The 21125-nt window shown below is 35.5% G+C and overlaps 1 protein-coding gene across 1 annotated transcript in view; it reads left to right on the top strand.

Annotated features, from left to right (window-relative positions):
- The window catches only part of DNAH7 (dynein axonemal heavy chain 7), a 134189-nt gene that overhangs the window by 33023 nt on the left and 80041 nt on the right, over positions 1–21125 (top strand). The window contains exons 19-29 of the mRNA XM_009643532.2: positions 1267–1453; positions 7775–7968; positions 9123–9321; positions 10761–10901; positions 13697–13909; positions 14757–14866; positions 15343–15511; positions 16786–16888; positions 16990–17117; positions 18245–18457; positions 19520–19618. Of these exons, the coding sequence (XP_009641827.1) occupies positions 1267–1453; positions 7775–7968; positions 9123–9321; positions 10761–10901; positions 13697–13909; positions 14757–14866; positions 15343–15511; positions 16786–16888; positions 16990–17117; positions 18245–18457; positions 19520–19618 (1756 nt within the window). The remainder of the gene's footprint in view (positions 1–1266; positions 1454–7774; positions 7969–9122; positions 9322–10760; positions 10902–13696; positions 13910–14756; positions 14867–15342; positions 15512–16785; positions 16889–16989; positions 17118–18244; positions 18458–19519; positions 19619–21125) is intronic.

Genomic DNA, 21125 nt, shown 5'->3' on the forward strand with positions numbered 1-21125 from the left:
GCTCTCTACCTCTTGGTAGAAGCAAAATGACCAGACATAAAGTACCAATACCTAAAAGATGAAAGAGGGACTTTGGGTAGAGAAGGTACCTGCAAGCAACACTGTCTATTGTTTAGAATCTGTGGCAGGTAAATGAAGGAAGGAAGAAGTTAAGTATGTTTTCACATGTTTCATTTCACAGGACTCAGTGCAGCCCATGTATGAATGTCCTGCTGAGAAAATTATTGCCATGGTTCATTTATACAATATATATTTTAACAGCGTGCACTTTTAATAATAATTCTATCTGTACTGCCCAGTGGTATGGGAGTTGTAAAAAAATGATGCTCACTGTTTTTATACAGGAAAGAAGAATATATGTATTTGTTATAGCATTATAAATAGTATTTTATTTTTGTATATTTTTTTTGCAAATTGCTCACATCAATTAATTAGGAATACCAATGACATTAGAGAACTGATAATATCACATCTGTCTGATATTGGTGAGATAGGAAGAAGTGTCAAACAGTGGTGATAGTAATGTTAAAATTATGCAGAAAAACTGAGGACACTGAGACCACAGGATCTTGAATTTTTGGCTATCAAAAGTAAAAACTGAATAGTTATTGAATTATAATATTGTATACTGATAGTGGTATGCAGTAATATTGAAGGACTCTTTAATCTATCAGACAAATGCATTCAACATCCACAGTTGGAATTTGAAGTCAGTAATAAAATGTGACTAAACCATTGGACTATTTACTCTACTACTTGAAATCCTTTAATGACCACATGTCTTTTTAGGACAATGCCTACAGATTATTTTTTTTTTTAGTACTTTAGGTTACTTCCATGTCTGTCTTTTGCCATCTCAGCCTGTCTATCCTAACAAACATTTATAAATAGGAGTCTGGGCTTTGGTGTATGCCAGAAACCAGATTACATTCATACACAGTTGAAGTGAATTTGTCCACAGATATCTTTACATGCTGAATTGTGTGCTAGGTTTATTCACTGATACTGTTAGTCTATTTGTTGGATTAGCCTAGTTCATGAAATCCTGCAATCAACCTTACAGATGATCCAGTTGCAGAAATTAATGTGGACTTTTTTATGCAGGAAATCAGCCTAGGTGAATATGATGTTCTGCTGAAATCTGGAAACTTATACCTGTTGCACTTGCTGCTGAATATGCAAATTGCCACAAAGATCTTAGCAGTCTGCTGGAAAAGTTTTACTCGAAGCATCAATTAATGCATTTGAACTAATGCTATTTTATAGGGAATGGGAAGGAAAGCTGTTGTTGGTACAGGAGATCCTCGATGAATGGTTGAAGGTTCAGGCTACTTGGCTTTATTTGGAGCCAATTTTCAGTTCTCCTGACATTATGGCTCAGATGCCTGAGGAAAGTAGACGGTTCAGTACTGTGGTTAAGACATGGAAAGACTTAATGAAATCAGTTTTTCAGGTAAGTACTGCTGTCTTAAGAATATAGAGTGAATTTATAGTATGTAGCAAAAAAAAAATTGCTCTGATAACACAGTAATTTGTTTTCTGTTTCATCTTAGCCCCTGTTCTTAGATTTTTATTTAAAAATTATTTTTCAGGACTGTTTCACATAGAATCATAGAAGCATTGTTTGGGAGGGGCCACTGGAGTTCAGTTAGTCTAACTTGTTTCTAAAAGCAGAACTTTGGCCAAAATCACATCAGGTCAGCCACATTTGTTTAGCCAAATTTCAAAAATCTCCAAGGACAGAGATTCTTGCAGATTACCTCCAGAGACTTCAGTGCTGCAGAACTTTCCTAGTGAATAATTTTTTCCTAATGTCCGAGCTGAACCTCCCAGGCAAACCTTTGTACTTGTTATCCTTGTTGCCAACCTGTCACTGCGGAGAAGTTGGGTCTGGTTTTGGTTGGGTTTTTTGGTTTGTTTTTTTTTCAAATGCCCCTCATGTAGTTCCTGGCTACAGTTAAATTCTATCTTAATTTCCACTTCACCAAGATGAACAAGTGCAGCTCTCCCAACCTCTTTGCATAGGCTGTGTGCCATTCTGCTGAGTAAAATTAAGCAGCATACAAACCAAAGTAACATAGCAATGATGATCCTGGCACTATAGGTCAATTGGCATGAATCAGTGAAATTTTAGACCAGTTGTGCCTTTTGAAAAATGCTATTTATTTGCATATTGAATGGTAGAGATGCCTCTGTAACTTTAAACTGTTTAGATATTTGACTTGCTTCAAAAGTACTACGCTGATCTACTGTACATCAGTGCATAAGGCAGTTGTCAGACACCATCACTGCACATGTCTGGCAGTTCAAAATGTTACTGTCTGGCCAATCTGCTGCTGCTTTGACCCTTTCCAGAAGTTAGCCCTGTTATTAGGATCAATTGATGAGATTATATGAATGCTCTTTGCTTCAGTAGTTAGGTGTTCTCAGACTTGGGTCAGGTTAGATGGGCTATATTTGCCAGCTTGACTGGATGAAGAACACTCCTAGTCTCTTCTGCTGACTCTGCTGAGAGGGCAATAGCTTCTAGCAAAGAGGTGGTACCAGTAAGGGAAGAGGTAACATCTGAAACTGGCACAGCTGATTCTTCAGCAGTTATATAATCAATGGTCTGAATGGATGCTCTACAAACTCTTTTCCTCAGGGAATAACCAGTTACCTAGCAATTCTGGTAATCCTATTATGTAATTCCAATGGTTGTCAGAATGGTTAGAAAAAAATGCATTCATTCTGAAAAAGTTCCCTAATATCAAGGACATTTCTAGTGTGGTGTTGCAGTTTTAATATTTTTTTTTAACTGGGTTTACTAAATTATTCAACAGACTTGAGAAGACTTATGAGATCCAGTGTTTTCCAGGGGAGGGACATAAGGCTGTAGTTAGAAGGGAAAAAATTAGAAGCTTTGGTTTCATCTGTCTCATGCCTTTGCAGAACTTTCAGAGATACGTTATGTCATTAGGGCAAATGCTAAAATCTTCACTCAGTCTAAGAGCTTTTGGTCTGAGCCCTTCACATTGTGATGTGGTCTTTAATGTAGGAATACACAAAATGTGTAGTATACAAAAAGAAGCATTTGCTTCCTTTCCTGGCAATTCAGCTTGATCACTTAAAAAAAAAAGTTATTTTTAATTTTTTATTACACTTTTATTCTTTCTCATTCCCTTTCTCTCCCTCCCTTTCTCCTCCCCTCCCCCCTTTTCTCCTTCTGTCTTAAACTCCCCCATCCCTCTTTCTCTGTTTTCCTTTCTTCTGATTTAGAAGAAAATGAGGAATTTATCCCACAGAGCTGTGAAAACAATAGTGTTCATTTTCGGGAAGAAATTTGGTAAAAATAAATAAGGGCAAGAATTTCATAATTGTGTTGAGTATTATACTTCTGAACATTGTGTGCTGAATGATCTGTTTTGATAAAATCTTCTCATTCAGATATTCAGTGCTAATCAGATACAAAGTATTTTTTGAATGTGATATATGTTATCACTGACAAAAAAAATATCACCTTTTGTTTGCACAGGAGAGTGTAAATGCCAAAATAGAAGTTTAACAATCTAAAGTTGTTTTTGACTAAACAAGTAGGCATTATTTTCCAGAAGATGGCACTCTGTTTCCGCAAATGCAATGTTTGTGTTGCATGGCTTAAAAGAATGCTCTTCCCCAGTCTATATGAATGATCTTTCTTAAAGCATAAAGCTAACTTAAGTCTGTTCATGTTTTTTTTTTCATTTATATGCCATTGTATTATAAAATTGCTATGTATTATAAAATTCCTTTATTTACTTAGCTTTTCATCACAAATTTGAATAATTATATATTATTCATTTTAAATATCTAATTTAAGCAATGCACATTAATGAGGGTTAAATTACTTACTGGTTTAATTTCTGCTTCCCACAAATTAAAAAAAAAAAAAATCTAGAAACCTAGGATACAGACACTTTTCTGTCTTTGTGGGGAAGAAAGCAAAGAAAAAAAATTCCAGACTGCAAACTGTGATATGTTAAAAATTTTATTTAGAAACTAGTTAGTGGTGGTCTTTTAACAAGGTATTCAAATTATTTTTTATATGCTTGATTTATAGTGTTTTTTTGATACACTTTTTTCCCCGATTGACACTGACAATGTCACTGACAAAATAAGTTACACTGATGTTTTGAATGACTGAGGTTGATGACATTCCCTTTTTTTTCATGCCTTACCAGAACTGTAGATAGGAAATTTATGTTGAAGTATAAATTATTTTTTTCCTGACTTTTTCTCATATGAAAGAAAAAACAAGCAGGAAGAATGCCATTTATAAAAATGGCAACACAGCTTTGATTTGCTTTATCAGTTGCACTTATTCTGTTTGCTGATGACAAATGTGCTAAGAAAGGGAACAAAACCTTTTTCTGTTGACAACATATAGTTATACGGTTGTTTGTGTATTGAAAACTGTTTTATAAAATGAATTATGAACTATGTTTGTATGCTGACAGCTTAATTGTGTATAGATGAAAAGTATATGTAGTTATTGAGTTTGTTCTGGTTTGGTATGATGCAAGAGGTAAGTAACAGAAGGTAAATGTATTTCATGTACAAAGGAACACTATGATTATTGTATTAGGGAGGTGCACCCCCATGAAGAGCAGTTAGGTAAACATACAATTCTGGTTTTTTTCAGTAGATTGGAAGTACATGTGTAACATGAGCAGGGAATTGAATGAAAGCTGAATGCGTGTTGCAAATAATTTCAAAGTGTTTTTGAAATGAAACTGAACTTGGAATTTATTATTAAATTCTCCAAACTGAAGCTGAACAGCAGTCACGTTACTGGGACAAATCTGCATTGTCATCCTGTGAGGGGTTTGTTTCTTAAAGATTCCTTTTGCACCTTCTAGGCTTTGCACAGCAGTCTAGCCTGTCTCTCCTCATCCGTATCTTGCAAGATGAGTCACCCATGCTTCTGCTTTGTGAGACTGTGTTGTTCTGCAAACCCTATCAGGGACTTTTCTGAGTGGGACATTCTGTATTTGTAATGGGCTCTGACAAAAATAGTCTGGGTACATCTTTGATTTCTGCTGTCCATTTTTTTTGTTGTTGCTGTCAGCAGTTCTTTAAAAGCCCTCAGCAGATTAACTAGTCTGAAATTCTCCCTACCAATGCCTTTGGTGTTTCTTATGGTTGGGTATACCCATGTCTTTTTTTATTTTAATCCTGGATATGTGTTCTATGCTGTGTGCTTACAGGTGCAGATTCACTGGGCAGAGCAGAGGGGACCTAAGAGTTGACTAACATTTCTAGTTAGCTCTGTTTCTGTCTCACCTGTGATCATTCTGGCCCCATTCAAATTCCAGGGAAATGCAGTCTGATTTAGGTGGCAAAGGAGAAGCTATTGCAGAAACTGTTCCCAGACTTTGGGAAGTGGAACAGGGATTTGGGATTTATCACTCTCCATTTCCTTGTCAGGACATTACAGAACACTATATATTGCAACAGGAGTGGGTTTGAACCAGTTCACAGTTAATGAGTCAGTTAATGTACTGGTACAGGCCTGTACTAGAACTGAACTAGAATAAATTCACTCACAGATGAACCTAAGCCCATACTGGAACTGAGTAGAAGCATTTGATGAGTTTGACTTCCTCAGTCATAAATCTGCAAAATTTTCGAATTTTCAATGTGTGTCATGTTTTGCTCCCAAAACCCCATACTTGGTGAGTAAGACTGGAAAATGTAATTATGATTAGGCTATAAATTGGTCATAAGGCATTATTAAATGCTAGAACCTGATGTTCAGACAGCTGTATTTTGTTAAAGCTTCTCAGCTTGGCAACCTTTAGGTCTTTTGTGAAATCTTTTTTGTATTTGTATTAATTGAGATAACTTTTATCTTCTGCAGTAGCTTTTCTAGGCATTTAATTTGAGAGGTTACTTCGGAAAGCACTAGAAAAATTTTGAAAAGCACTATATGTCTTAGTATATATGTGGTGGGTTGACCCTGGCTGGATGCCAGGTGCCCACCAAAGCCACTCTATCAGTCCCCTCCTCAGCTGGACACGGGAGAGAAAATATAACTAAAAGCTCATGGGTCAAGATAAGGACAGGGAGAGGTCATTCATCAATTACCGTCACGGGCAAAACAGACTCAATTTGGGGAAATTAGTTTTGTTTATTACCAATCAAATCAGAGCAGGGTAATGAGAAATAAAACCAAATATTAAAACACTTTCCCCCCACCCCTCGCTTCTTCCCTGGTTTAACTTCACTCCCAAATTCTCTACCTTCTCCTCACCCACCAGTGCAGGGGGACAGGGAATGGAGGTTGGGGTCAATTCATCACCCGTTGTTTCTGCTGCTCCTTCCTCCTCAGAGGAGGACTCCTCACACTCTTCCCCTGCTCCAGCGTGGGGTCCCTCCCATGGGAGACAATCCTCCACAAAATTCTCCAACGTGAGCCCTTCCCATGGGCTGCAGTTCTTTACAAACTGCTCCAGTGTGGGTCCCTTCCACAGGATGCAGTCTTTCAGGGGCAGACTGCTCCAGCGTGGGTCCCCTGCAGGGTCACAAGTCCTGCCAGCAAACCTGCTCCAGCCTGGGCTCCTCTCTCCACCTGGCCACAGATCCTGCCAGGAGCCTGCTCCAGTGCAGTCTTCCCATGGGTTCACAGCCTCCTTTGGGCCTCCATCTGCTCCGGTATGGGGTCCTCCCCAGGCTGCAGGTGGAGATCTGCTCTGCTGTGGACCTCCATGGGCTGCAGGGGGACAGCCTGCCTCACCGTGGTCTTCGCCAGGGGCTGCAGGGGAATCTCTGCTCCAGTGCCTGGAGCACCTCCTCCCCCTCCTTCTTCACTGACCTTGGGGTCTGCAGAGCTGTTCCTCTCACATATTCTCACTCCTCTCCCCTGCTGCTGATTGCCCAGCAGGTTTTTCTTCCCCCTTCTTAAATACATTATCCCAGAGGTGATACCACTGTTGCTGATGGGCTCAGCCTTAGCCAGCGGTAGGTCCATCTTGGAGGTGGCTGGCATTGGCTCTGTTGGACATAGGGGAAGCTCCTAGCAGCCTCTCACAGAAGCTGCCCCTGTGACTCCTCTGCTACCAAAACCTTGCCACACAAACCCAATACGATATATTTTGTAATCTACAAGGTCTATAAATATAGGAACCCCAGTGTTTATCCAATAATGTATCTTAACAGGTGTTAGGTGCTATTGTAAAAAAAAATTGAAATATTTTTTGTATTCTTAAAGCAAGTATAACTTTACACGTTTTACTAGCAAAAACCTTCAAACATTCATTTAGCTAGTAAATGCGTTAGGAACAGAGAATACCTTTTTTTAGATCACATTACTCATTTGCATTGAACTCTGGTAGATGAATACCACTTAAAATGTGTGACTGTGTTATTGCAATGAAAGTACACTTTTAAAAAGCCATCAAAATATTTAAATTGTTCATGTTGCTTAATTGCATAACCCACTTGAATAACCAGTGTAAATTGATGCTGCTCCAACAGAATGATGGAAGTTTTCCTGTTTCATGAATTGATCCTGTTTTGAAAAATATTTCCAAAAATAATAGTTTGTGTTTTGAAAAACTTACTTTAATACCAGCTGCCTAACTACTTTTCCAGGGAAGTCTGGCAATGAAGGAGGTTAGTAGATAACCCTGACAATGGTTTGAGTAAAGCAGAATTTGAAATAAAGATTAATTTTGCTTCAGACTTCCCGCAGTGCTGTGTGGTGATTTACTTGAGAAGGCATTAACATTTTTATCTGGAAAAATTTCTTTTCCAGGATAGACGTGTGTTGACAGTAGTAATAATAGACAAGATGTTGGAAAAACTGAGGAAGTGCAATGAATTTCTGGAGCTAATTCTCAAGGGACTTAATGAATACCTAGAGAAGAAACGCTTGTTTTTCCCCAGATTCTTTTTTTTATCTAATGATGAACTCCTTGAGATTCTTTCAGAGACCAAAGATCCTACTCGGTATGGTAATTTTTAATAGATGTGTTTGTGACTCACAGTACATGCAGATAGTTCTGACATATTGTTTCTCTGAGCCCAGAACTCTCTTTTTTCCTCACTGACAGTTACGGTATTAAGCATCTACTTGGTTAGATTTTATGATAGGTGAATGCAGAGTAATTTTTAATGTGGGTAATTAAATTCAGTTCTGCTTTCTAAACTAGTAACCCTTCCATACACTGGTTTTCAGAAGAATCAGAAATTCATATAGTAATTCATGGTGAAATTAACATACCTGATTTTTCCCAGTAGAAAATTGAATATCAGATAGAACCTGCATACCACTGACTTGAGTTTTACCTTTCTAGGGGCAGTTCTAATTAAAGTATTTCAGAAGTTTTTTCGCAATGTTTTAACTTTCTCTGGGATTTCTACTCCCCAACTACATTCAGGATTAAACTTCAAAAAGTATAACTCAATATAAGTCTGTCTTATACTGAGTGGAATTAACTCTACGAAGATTCCTGCAGAAGCGATCTTGTTAAGCAACATAGCCTTTGCTATAAGCAGAGGAACTGGGGTTTGATTCCTAATATTTAGACTTGATATACAGTGAATACTTGATGTATAATACTTGATAGTGAATACAGTGCAAGGTCATGCAAAAATAAGAACAAAAATAAATAATAAAATGCCAGCTCAGACACAGAGAAATATTCATACAGTACAATGAACAGGGCAAGAGATCTTGTGAGGAAAAAAAATCTTAAAGGTTTTTTTAATTGTTTATTACAAGCTATTGTATGAAGATTTACTCAAATTCCTTAATGTTTACTATAGTTGCTGTTTAGGTACAAATAATGGAATTTTAGTTACTGTAAGTGGATTAGCAGTTAAAGAAAGAATACTTGTTTATCCTTACTAGTTTATATGTTACAGAGAATATAAGTGATATTTTACATATTTAAACTGATCTTCAAAAAATACTCCAGTAGGAATTTTGAAGGGTGTAGTACACAAGAATTATTGTTGAGGTTGAACTTTTTTTAAACAAACTTAAAATTATCATTTAAGCAAATTATTCAGAATTTTTTTTTTTTTTAATTAGATGGTCTTTGGTAGTATTGGCAAGAAAAAATTGTCAGAAGCTGTTTAATACTAGTTTTGTTTTCTAGAGTACAACCTCACTTGAAAAAGTGTTTTGAAGGAATTGCAAAGGTGGAATTTACTGATGTATTAGATATTACACACATTAAAAGTAGTGAAGGAGAGATGGTGGAACTCATAGAGACAATCTCAACATCAGAAGCTAGAGGTCAAGTTGAAAAATGGCTGGTTGAACTGGAGGCAGCTATGCTGAAGTCTGTCCACAAGGTAACAAGTCATAACCTCTTATTTTCTAGGCTAATGTCATTCAGCATTAATTTTTTCAGTAAACATTAACATATACTGGAATGACTTTTTATTCTTTGCACCTAGAATGAACATTAAAACAATTAATTCAGTCTTTAAAGATTATGTGTCCTTTTTTTTTTTTTAGTTCTGGTGTCAATTTCTGGTTGTAAAGTTCTCTAAAATTTTTTAAAATTAAATAGTAGAGTCAAAACCATTTGTGCCAAGGATTCTTTTGTGAGAGATTGTTCTATGCTTGATGTTGTATTAAGGGACAAGATTCAACTGAAAGATTGCCCATGTTTTTTTTAATTATGACTACCTTAATCAAGACCCTTAACTCTTCATATTGTATCATTCCAGTCTTTACAGTATCTCATTGCGTCATATATTTAAGCATCTCTATTGTCTTTTGTGGTCCTTTTCAATGTCAAGTGAGGTAATTAAATATGCACACACTTCCCCTGACTCTGTCTTACAGTACAACAGTTTATTTATTGTAGTGACATATCAGTACAGAAGAAAGTGAATAACCTGATCTATTTGGTGCATATCAGACATGGACAAACTGAGCTGCATGAATAAGAAATGGTTAAGCACCTTTTGTCTTCATTTAGCCTTGACTACAGAACTTTTATAATGTTTTAATGTCAATACAGACACATTTTTCTTTCATAGATGTATTTTTTTTATTGATGCTATTCTGTGTATAGATTGTTAAAAGCAAAGTAGCTCAAACTGCAACACAAATGGCAGATTTTTCACTCGGGTAGTTTAGCCTGCTTGTCTGAAGAGCCATCGAAATTTGCTGAGGAATTTGTTGATAATAAGACTTTTTTCTTGCTTGGGTTTTGTTAATGGCAGGGAAATAACCTGTTTATTAATACTGGAAGTTTTTTTCCAGTGCAAGTTTTTATTTCATTGGTATTATCCTTGAGAGGTGCTAGAAGCAGGTTAATCATTCTATTAATAGAAAAATACACTTGAGGTTAGATATAAGTTTAAATAGTATCATCTGCAAAATTAAAAGCTCTGCATTTTTACTAGAATGAGTAGATGAAAAAACTTTCAGTTTGGGATATTACTTCTAACTAAATTGTATTTGTACTGGTTTTATAGTTTAATTGTAGATGGAGCTAGAAAATTTTAAGTGTCTAATGACAAGAATCATTTTAGATGTATTGTGAAATCAGTTCTCAGAAATTTTGTGTCATTGTGTCATGCACATTATGACATTTTGTGGGTTTTTTGAGCTTGAGAGATTTGCTTGCAAGATACTAGTATTAGAGTTGAATTTGAGACTGAATCTAGACCCTGATTTATTTTTTTTATTTTCAGTAATGCAACCCAGCCTAAATTAATTCTAAAGCTAAACATTACCTGTTTTTACATGTAGTTATAATGGGCTTTTTCTTGTCTAGGTCATTGGGGATGCACTTGAAGCTTATCCAAAAACTCCACGTGTTAATTGGGTAAGAGAGTGGCCTGGACAAACAGTTCTTTGTGTATCCCAAACTTTCTGGACAATGCAAGTACAGATGTCTATTAGAAATGGCCAAATGGTAAGAATATTTTTAATTTAAATTTATGTCAAATTGATATGATGTAGTAGTAAATCAGACCTTTGGTAATAATGTTTTTGGATTAATAGGTGTTCAATGTACTAGTTAATCCTTTGAGTACCTACTTTAAAGATCTACCTGAAATGTGACCCTTGAAGACTTTGAAGTTGTTATTTGCTTTTGCATATAGGCACCAATGCTTCTGCACTATGTCATAGCGTATTCTATTTAGCTCAACATGCAGATGACATGTTTCCTTGAAAGCAGCCCGGTGTGTATTCAGGTGGTATGGACTAGCATAGCTTGTCTGTTTGTCTCTGGTGCAGAAGTCTAACTTACCTTCATTGATGTTTAGTGCTTTTTATGAAGATGGGCTAAGACTAGCTTAGAAGATGTATACCATCCTCACCCTTGTCAAATAATGCATATATATGCCTGACTGTTACAGAATTTATAATCTATTAGCTAATGCTAGTGGGCATAAAGGCACTTAAAGCATTGAATTAAGATTCAAGATACGTGTTTTGTAGAACCTTTATTCTGTTTATCACTAAGGCTTAATGCTCTCATCTGTTGCATTTGGAAGTGTTCCAGAATTGCCACCATGAGATGAGGCAACTAGACTTTCATTCTCTGGTGTTTGAACAGAAAGAAACATCAAGTTTTTCAGTTATACATAAAGTTATAACTTTGTGATACTTCACGATATTCTCTCTTCATTCCTGTTTTTTGCAATGACATTATCAATTGAAAGAACTTCTGCAGTATTGTATTTTTGGATTCTCCCTATTCATTTATAGCTGAGCTGTACCATAAACATGAAGTTAAATCTAGTCTTTAATCCATATATGGAACAGTATTTTAAGGCTGTGTAACACTTTCTGCTTATTCACAAGTTCAAGCAATGGCCTCTGGTAATAGTAGCTTTTTTGAGCAGCTGTGCTTCTAACATGCAAGGAAAAGAAGCTTCTGAATGTCTTGGAAGAGGGAATTAATTGGTGAAAGTGTTTCAGGAAGGAGAGGCAGGAATTCTAATCTTGGAGATTTTAGCCAGCCTCATCTTAATGAGTCTGTAGTTAATGTTGTCAGTGAATAAAAGAGGAAGTTAAGTAAGGATTGAATTACTGTGCTTGTAGGAATGTTTGTTACAGAATTCTGAGCCTATACAAAAGCTATTGTGCTGGTCTGTATCAAGCCTTTTCTGTATGTGGGCATGCCGAGAAACCTGTCCTTCCTGTAACTTTCACTCAAATTCTGTTGTAATGGGAATTCTGTTTGTCTGGCTTCAGCCCAAGAATCTTCGTTCTGCTGTGGAAAGGGGCTGTATGTAGTGAAGTGGTGGAGAGGCATTTGCATCTCCTGACAATCTGTTGCAAATCTGTGGCACGCAGAAGAACTCTCAGTCTCACACCCTTCATTATTCTTTCTCTTTTCCATTCCTGTGTTGTATACTAAAGGATAAGAAACATGACAGACAATTGGTGGCCACGTGAGAGGCCAAAAGCACTGCATTCTGCCTTAAGCACTTCAGTGTTTTCTGGGACAGGATGCCAATATCATTTGAGTCACTCATTAATGTGTTCACACACACATGCACATGCATACACACACGTCCCCTTTCAAACATTTTTGAGTTAATTGTTTCCAACAAATAACTGTTGTACATAAATCGAAGGTACAAATTTCTTATTAAAACCAAATAATGAACTAAGATGCTATATAAAAATGAAGGTGTTTCATAAATGTTGACAGCATTTTCTTGTGGACCATGTGCATTCTCAGTGAAATACAGTCATATGTTCAGAAGGATAGCACCAAAGAATGTCACTGATATGGGAGTTGAGGATGTATTCTGTGCCTCAACTGATACCTCACATTTGCTGAGGAAAGCTTGGTGGTAAGCAAGTGGGTTATTATCCCTGACCTGAGTGAGATATTTCAGATTTTGTCCTGCGCAGAACTTCTAATGCAACACTGTAGAAATTGAACTGCTTTTAAACTCTGTTTACTGCTTTATTCTCATAAAAGTAATATTAAACTGATGATTAATGTTTGGAAAATAACTAGCTGAGATGAGACATGTCAAAATCATCATAAGCTATTGAGGGTTACCAGTGCCAGTGTGTTCGGAGAGGAATAGCAGGCTAGCATGGATAAAAATCTAAACCAGACCTAGATAAGTTTTTCTCCAGACAAACAGAAGCCATTCCTCTATAGAAACATGCTTTGGTAAGAATGTATTACTAAGGTTAATTCCCACTTTTTTATTTCAATTCGGTAAGGCACTGCATCAGATCTAAGTACTCTCATAGTGCTTTCCTTAATTGGGCCTTTCCTGTTTACCAGCAACTTATTAGCCTGAAAGAAACTATCAATTACTGTGTAAAAGAAATGATTAAGCTAACTGAACACAGACCATAACCAGAAGTCAATAACATGAAAAATTGTAGAAAAATGCATTTTCTTGTTAATCTTTTTGAATTATAGATGTGCTATTGTTTCTAACTGGTGTGGGACATAAAAAGGTAAGGACTGTTTCCTGTGTTTCAGGAAGAAAAATAGTGTATGCTGGTTGGTTTCCAGATATGTATCATTGATGTGTTACATATGGTTCTGTAAAAGTAGGGAACCCACCACCCCCTATACCATATTGAACTACCAGTGAAGGAAGGACATTGTATTACTATTATAGTGAGAAGGAACTTTCTAACACAAAGCAATAGAAGTAATATAAGAAAAAATAATCGTGTTTTAGACTAGACATGCAACTACTTAACTTTTAAAAATTTTTGCAGGCACTAGAGGATTTTCTGGAACAGAATAATAGACAGATTGAGGACATTGTCACCTTGGTGCGAGGAAAGCTGTCTAAGCAGAATCGAGTGACTCTAGGAGCACTTGTTGTGCTTGACGTTCATGCTAGGGATGTTCTTGCATCTCTAGTAAGCAAGAAAGTCAAAGATGAGAGTGACTTTGAATGGTTAAGTCAGCTTAGGTACTACTGGGAGGTAAGTGATACTTCTCAATCCTATTAGAAGGTAATTTCTGTTCACAGTTTTTCAATTTCTTCTTGCTTGCTGACACAGAGAATGGTTACACTACTGTGAGAATTTCTGCTGATAAGAGAATACCTATAACCAATCACTTTATGGATTGCTAACTAGAATGGCCAGTAGCCAGACGCAAACAGTTTTTAATTAAAATTACTTTTTTCATCACTGCTGAGTCTCAGTACATTTGCTGAATTTGCAGGGGGGGGTTAGAATAGAGAATGCTATAGGGATAACAATTTTAAGTTAGAGGTTTTAGTCTGACTTGTTGTCAATATTATTTTATTTGTAGATTACATTTATTAGAAAAATAACAGTTTATACTGGATAGTGGTAGGATACGATATTTTACATTCATCAGTACAAGATGCCCTGCAATACAGCAGACATTAAAAAAAATGTATATGTAGACATGATACATGCAGTATCAGAATCATCAGACTGACCATAACACAGCTATTGGCCATGATTACTTCTATTTACCTTTTAGAATGTCCGTTAACTTTCTAAGTAGCTACACAACAGTTTTACTCTGCAGTATGGTTGGTAGGACCTTTTTTTAGATAACAGTTAGTGTAAAAAATGGTGGGTTTGTGTCAATACTTTAGTATCTATTAATTCGTAATGTGGTTTTTTTTTTATTTGAGTCACATTGAAACTGGTGTCTCAGAGCAAACAGTAGTCTGCCATGTAGTTGTTTCTAATAGCATTGGGCCTGTTAAGGAACTTGAGAAATAGTGTTGAGTTGTGGGTGTGGGGTTTTAAAAAATTATTTAATCAATAAAATGAATGCCTTGTTTCTTAGGAAGGGCATCTACAAACAAAGATGATCAATGCTGGACTGAGGTATGGATACGAATATCTGGGCAATACCCCTAGGCTCGTTATTACTCCACTTACAGACAGATGCTACAGGTAAAACTGCAGGTTACTAAATTTAATATATTAGCAAGAATTTATTTAGTTGAGATATTTTAATTAGTCCTGAGAATAGATGACTCTATAATTGTATTTTTTATGTTCTAATAGGCACAATTAGAATAGGGTTCATTTCTTTTGGTGGAATAGATTTGGTTCTGTATGAATATTTTAATTTAAACTTGTGATAAAATTAATCTTCTGTGACACTGTAATTAGTGATAAATTACAAGAGGATTTAGATTTAGAAAGTGGAAAGTAAGCTATTCTGTATGGTGAACTTCTAGTAAACGTCATACATTACTACACATTTGTAAACTACAGTTGGCCAGAAGCAAATAAACTATATCATCATAGGAAAATGCGGACATGAATGACATTTTTAGAAGTTTCTGATAAAAGTTACAGTGGCTGGAAAAAATAGCATGAAAATTTGTGCAATTCTTTTTTTTTTTCTATTATTTAATTTCTAGAACCCTATTTGGTGCACTAAACCTACATCTTGGAGGTGCCCCTGAAGGTCCTGCTGGAACTGGAAAAACAGAAACTACAAAAGATTTAGCAAAGGCTGTAGCTAAACAGTGTGTGGTTTTCAATTGTTCTGATGGATTGGATTACCTTGCATTAGGAAAATTTTTTAAGGTTTGGATAAATCTCGAGGATCATATTTTCAATTATATTAAAGCCCGTTAATTATTTTGGCACTTGAAGTATTCTTAAGGTATTGTAAATTTATCTTTCTCCACTTCCAGGCTGCTATATAATGCTACTGTTGTGCACATAGGTCTTACCATGTGTAAGAATCCAACTGAGATATCAAAATGTTTATGTGCTTTGAAAATGAAACATACCATAATGATTTTATTTGCTTTAAATAGGCAACATAGATGCTATTTCAATGAGTGCATTTTTAATAGCTAATGTCAAATTTTAGGGGACTTGAGGTTTAATCTAAACTCTAAATAAGCTGGTAAGAGCCATTATATTACACAAATCAAGCATATATTCATTTTGATATTAGCCTGAGTTAGGCAGCTCTGTATTATGAAAATCTCTCCTGAATGGACATCTGTGTCTTATAGTACAGTGTCCTGGCTTGGACTGGAATGATACAAAAATAGAGCAAGTGTGCTTTCCTCCCTGGCATTACTCTTACCTTCTGAGTCAGAGGTGGCATTGGAACTATGTAATTTGTCTTCAAAATTCCACATGGTGGAAGTTCACCAAAATAAGCTAAATTAATAGCTTTTATTTAGAATGATGAAAGCAAAATTCTGTGTCCTAAATGGGAATTTTAGAATTACTGTTAAAGCATGAGATGCCATTGAAAGACTACCAGTCTACAGAGATGGTACAGTAGCATTTGGGCAGCATCTCAGAAAAGATCTATGAATTAACCAGAACTGTAGGAAAAGAGAATTATTCTTTAGCTGCACTTTGCATGATGTGGTATGCCATAAAATGCAATAACCAATTGGTTAATTTTGTAATTTTTTTGTCACAGTGAACCATATTAGCATAGCTGGAAAAGAAGAGTAAGTTTTTTGGAGGCTTGTTTAGTGCTGAAATCTTCCCCCTTGTCCAGTTGCAAAATACTGACTATAAAAGTAAAACATGCAAAATGTGTGTATTTGATAGGCACTTTGCATGTGACAGAAGGATTAGGATTTTGGATTAGTTTGTACAGGCTTTTTGTCTTTTTTTTTTAAACAAGCAAACTTTATTTTTAAATTTCTGTAATGCTTTTTGCAAGAAATTCTATCTGGAGTGATGGGGTTTAAGAGTTAGTGCTCTGGATCATGGATATACGTTCGTTCTTTGCACATTAAAACTTTTTCTTATTGCAGAATTGTTTTAATCAACATGTCCAAAATAAGTAGTTATCTATTAATTAGTCATATGTCTGTCTCTTCTAGGGTTTATTGTCTTGTGGGGCATGGGCTTGCTTTGATGAATTCAACAGGATTGATTTGGAAGTACTCTCTGTGGTTGCTCAGCAGATTTTTACTATTCAAAGAGGTAACCTGTTATTTTAATCATATCTTTCACTTATATATGACAAAGAATAAAGATACAACAAGACCTGCCCAGCAATAGCATTAGTTTTTATTTCTCCATAGGCATTAATTCAGGATCTGATTTAATAGTGTTTGAAGGAACTGAACTGAAACTCAACCCCACATGTGCTGTCTTCATTACCATGAATCCTGGTTATGCTGGGCGTTCAGAGCTTCCTGATAATCTCAAGGTATTATAACACTTGTCATTTTATTACTTTTAATAGCTAATACAGAAAATAAAAAAAAGAAATCACTTTTTGTCAAATACAGAAATTATTAAGGATATTGAATATCAGTTACGTTCAGTTTTTGATTACACTACTGTAAAAATAATCTCCTCTCAGAAGAAAATGGAATTTAAAAGGATAAGACTGAAAAATAAGGATAAATTTTAAAATGTCAGGAAGTGGTTGCTTGATTCAAGGTCTGACTATCAGGATAAAAAAAAAAGACAGTAAAAAAAAAACCAACCCCAAAACTTTGTGTGTTTCTTGGCTAAGCAGCTTTATAGTGTACAAGCAGTGAATAATATCTTAATATTGAATAAAAGTGGCTTTTTCTAATCTTTTGGTTTGATCTGAAGGGACTTGTGGTGTTTTTAATGTAAGAGATTTCTATTCTGTTTAAGCTTATTATTGAGTGATTGTTATAAGAGTGCTACATCCTTTCTTATCCTTTAAATGCATTTGTCTTGCGCCCAGAGAAAGAAAAGGAAATCTGAGCAAATATCTCAATAAATTAATATAAATGTAAAAAAGTACAGTCTGTAAATATTTCTCAGAACTGTCTGGGAAGTTTACTCACTAACACATAGTATGAATACAAGATTCAAAAATGCTACTTGTATAGATGAAAAAGGATAATTAAAAAAACTTCCTGGCAGAAAAGTAGCAAAAGTTTTGTCTGTTTGAAAGTATTCTGATGCTTTTTTGGTAGAACAATGGTAAATTGAAGCATAGGCTGCAGCTAAAGAACACTAGTAGGAGTCTGAGCATCAACAGGTAGTCTGGTAGTTGTATTGCACTTCCCTATTCCTTCTAGAGTTTGTGGTCTTTTATGTGTTTTTGTTGTTAATCTTAAATGACAGAGACCTACAACCATGAGTTGTCACAATGGAAAATAAAGTATTTGTAGGCGTTTATGGAAAGCCATTAAATATATTGTAGTCATAATCGTGATAGTTAAATTTAATTGGTTGTCAGTGTATTAATGAAATAATGAAAACAGTACTATTTTATGTTATTGTAGAAAAAGTTGCATATCATAACATGGTGTAATTTTTTCTGATGTGATTTTTCATGTACATGTTTCATAGGCTCTTTTTAGAACAGTAGCTATGATGGTTCCTGATTATGCCATGATTGCAGAGATTGTTCTGTATTCTTGTGGTTTTGTTACTGCTCGACCTCTATCTGTAAAAATTGTAGCTACGTATCGTCTGTGTTCAGAACAGTTGTCTTCTCAGCACCACTATGATTATGGAATGAGAGCTGTGAAGTCAGTACTCACTGCTGCTGGCAACCTGAAGGTAAATGTTTTTTTGAATTTTCTTTGTCATCCAGTAGCTTAGTAACGCATCCTTCATAACAGAAGGTACACTATTCTATGTAATTGCAAGTAGGTGTTTAAAATTTCATCCTGTGATACCTATGAAAATGAAAAGGGTATCTATTGGGGCATAAACCGAGGAAAGCCAAGAAGAGATAAAGCTACCAGGCCATTCACCACACCACTTGTCACTGAATGTCGTGCCTATTAGGTGTGCTGATTGTCTTTCAAGAATTCTAGTTAAATGCAAATTTACTGAGTTGATTGGCATGTTGCCTGCTGCTTTGCTCTGCTTTTCTTATCAGGTTCAGGTGCCTTTGCCACTGTATGTGAACACTTTCCAGTAATGCGCTGGCTAATATCTGCCACATGTGACTTCGATCACTCTTTTATCTTTAAGAAAAATGGTCTACGATGTAATATTTTGTTTTGGCTTGCGTTGCGGATGAATGCCTACATTTTACTAAGAAACTAAGCTGTTGTTTTATTCAGGTAGACTAGTATAATTTATTATGCTCTTTGATTCCAATTTTTTTCAACCTATAATCCTACTATTACAAAAACTCCCTACAACCCCCCAAATCAGTGACTAAGCTATGTATTGTGGCAGAAGAGGCACATTTGGGGTGTGTGTGTGTAATAATCTGAGGGAGAGGTCTATATGCAAGATTTTAGAATTTCCACTTTGCTGAAGGCAGATATTTTACATCAAAGTAGGGAAATCATCCTTCTTAGGAAGAAAAGGAATACATCTTAGCAAAAAATCAGTGGTTTGGGAAAAAATGTCATATCAGATTTATAGTAACCCCCCATCACTGGGCATAAACTAAAGTGAAATTGGCCTGACTATAGAAACCTACTGCAAACACCTTGATATGAATGTATAAACATACATCCAGAACATATGTAGTTATCAGTGGCCCTGAACCTGCCAAAATGATTGCATAGATTCACAGCAGGAAAAGTTCAGTAAAACAGGCAAGTTTAACATTTGTTTTTTTAAACTATAAAATTAGCTAACAGTATTTTTTGTATTTTTTAGCTGAAATATCCATTGGAAGATGAAGAAATCTTGCTCCTTAGATCCATTACAGATGTCAACCTGCCTAAATTCTTGTCTCATGATTTACCACTTTTTGAGGTAGAAAACATACAGATTTTTAATAATATAAAGATCCCTCTAAAAACACTAGTTGATAAAAATATTATACAACAGGTTAATCAGAGTGATGGACCAAAGCCTTTTTAATTCTAGCCTGTAATTATTTTAAAACTTAGTCTTAACTGTGGCTTCCTAGCAAATATAGCAGGTGTTTGGGTTTTGATTATTTAGACCAATGAAAGTTTCTGCCAAGCCTACTGCTTGAAATAGTAACATACCCATTATATATATCACGTATTCAAGATTTCGGAGTACCTTATAAGTATTCTTATGAAATAAGTAGGTACTAATAGTCTCCTCTTTATAAGAGAAAATCTGGATTTTCATTTAAAACATGTGAAAAACAGTAAATAGGCTAAGTGGCCCACATTCATTCTTTTCCTGAGTTGATCTCAGTATGGAACTGAGCTGGAAGAAAAGATCTGTAACTTGCTCCCCTGATTTACAGGATGCACTAACACAGTCAGTCTGTGTCCTAATATGTGCCATTTGGATTGGATTTCTAATCTGTTAACTGCAAGATAGGTGTGTTTAATATACCTCTGATTGAACCAGACATGTCCAACACAAATGTGAGCTGTGAACTTCATTAGGAAAAGTTCGTGATCTTCTTTGGTAGCTGTGAGATTTCTGTTTTCTGAGGAAAAGAAGAAAGGAAGGATCTGGGCTGGTGTATATAGATGTTTGGAAACTGTGAAAACATTGTCCTTCACAGGTACCTTTTAAAACATTAGTGGAAAGATCTAATTTGGAAAAAAAAATGTTTCTTTGAAAACATCCATGTAATATGGAAGCTCTTTTTTTTAGGAATTTTAAGAAAAAAAATGTAGAAATCTGAAGCACAGAAAAGGTATTCTCCTTGCCTGAAGTTATATGAAAACATAATCAATTAGAAACTGAACATATGTCTCTGGACACTGCTACTCTAATCTCATTAAAATTGTGCCTAAATTACACACTTGTTCCTGAAAACAAGTCATGAGCCTGAAAGGAGATTTCATATTTCTATAAGTTTTGAAATAGTGAAGATAAATTTAGAGAAGTTGTCTGGGAAAATTGAAGCATTTTCACTAGTTGTTTCTCTAAGTTTCAGTCTTTAAGAATAACAATGTTAAGAGTTTTGTGTACAGAAATTAACTCTAAGTATGTTTATGAATACTATACTTTTTTTTGTTTTCATAGAATAACAAATGTATGTTGCTTTAGAGATTAAATAGCCTTGCACATACTAATATTTTGCTTGTTGGCATATCCCAAAAATAGGAAAAAATGTATAAGTTGAAGCTAGGAAGTATCACATTATTGACTTGTAAACAGCAAAAAGAAGGCTAAGGAATGTAAAGCTACTAAATAGAATTAAAGTAGATGATCATCAGTACAGAACCAGGTGCATGTTACAAGGAAAAACACTGACAAATGGACATGATGCCACAATGTCACTGTACATAGTTACCCATTGTGGGACAGATTTAAGAGTCAACAAGTA

This window comes from Egretta garzetta, unplaced genomic scaffold (genome assembly GCF_000687185.1).
Source record: "Egretta garzetta isolate BGI_Z169 unplaced genomic scaffold, ASM68718v1 scaffold297, whole genome shotgun sequence".
Classification (NCBI taxonomy): Eukaryota; Metazoa; Chordata; class Aves; order Pelecaniformes; family Ardeidae; genus Egretta; species Egretta garzetta.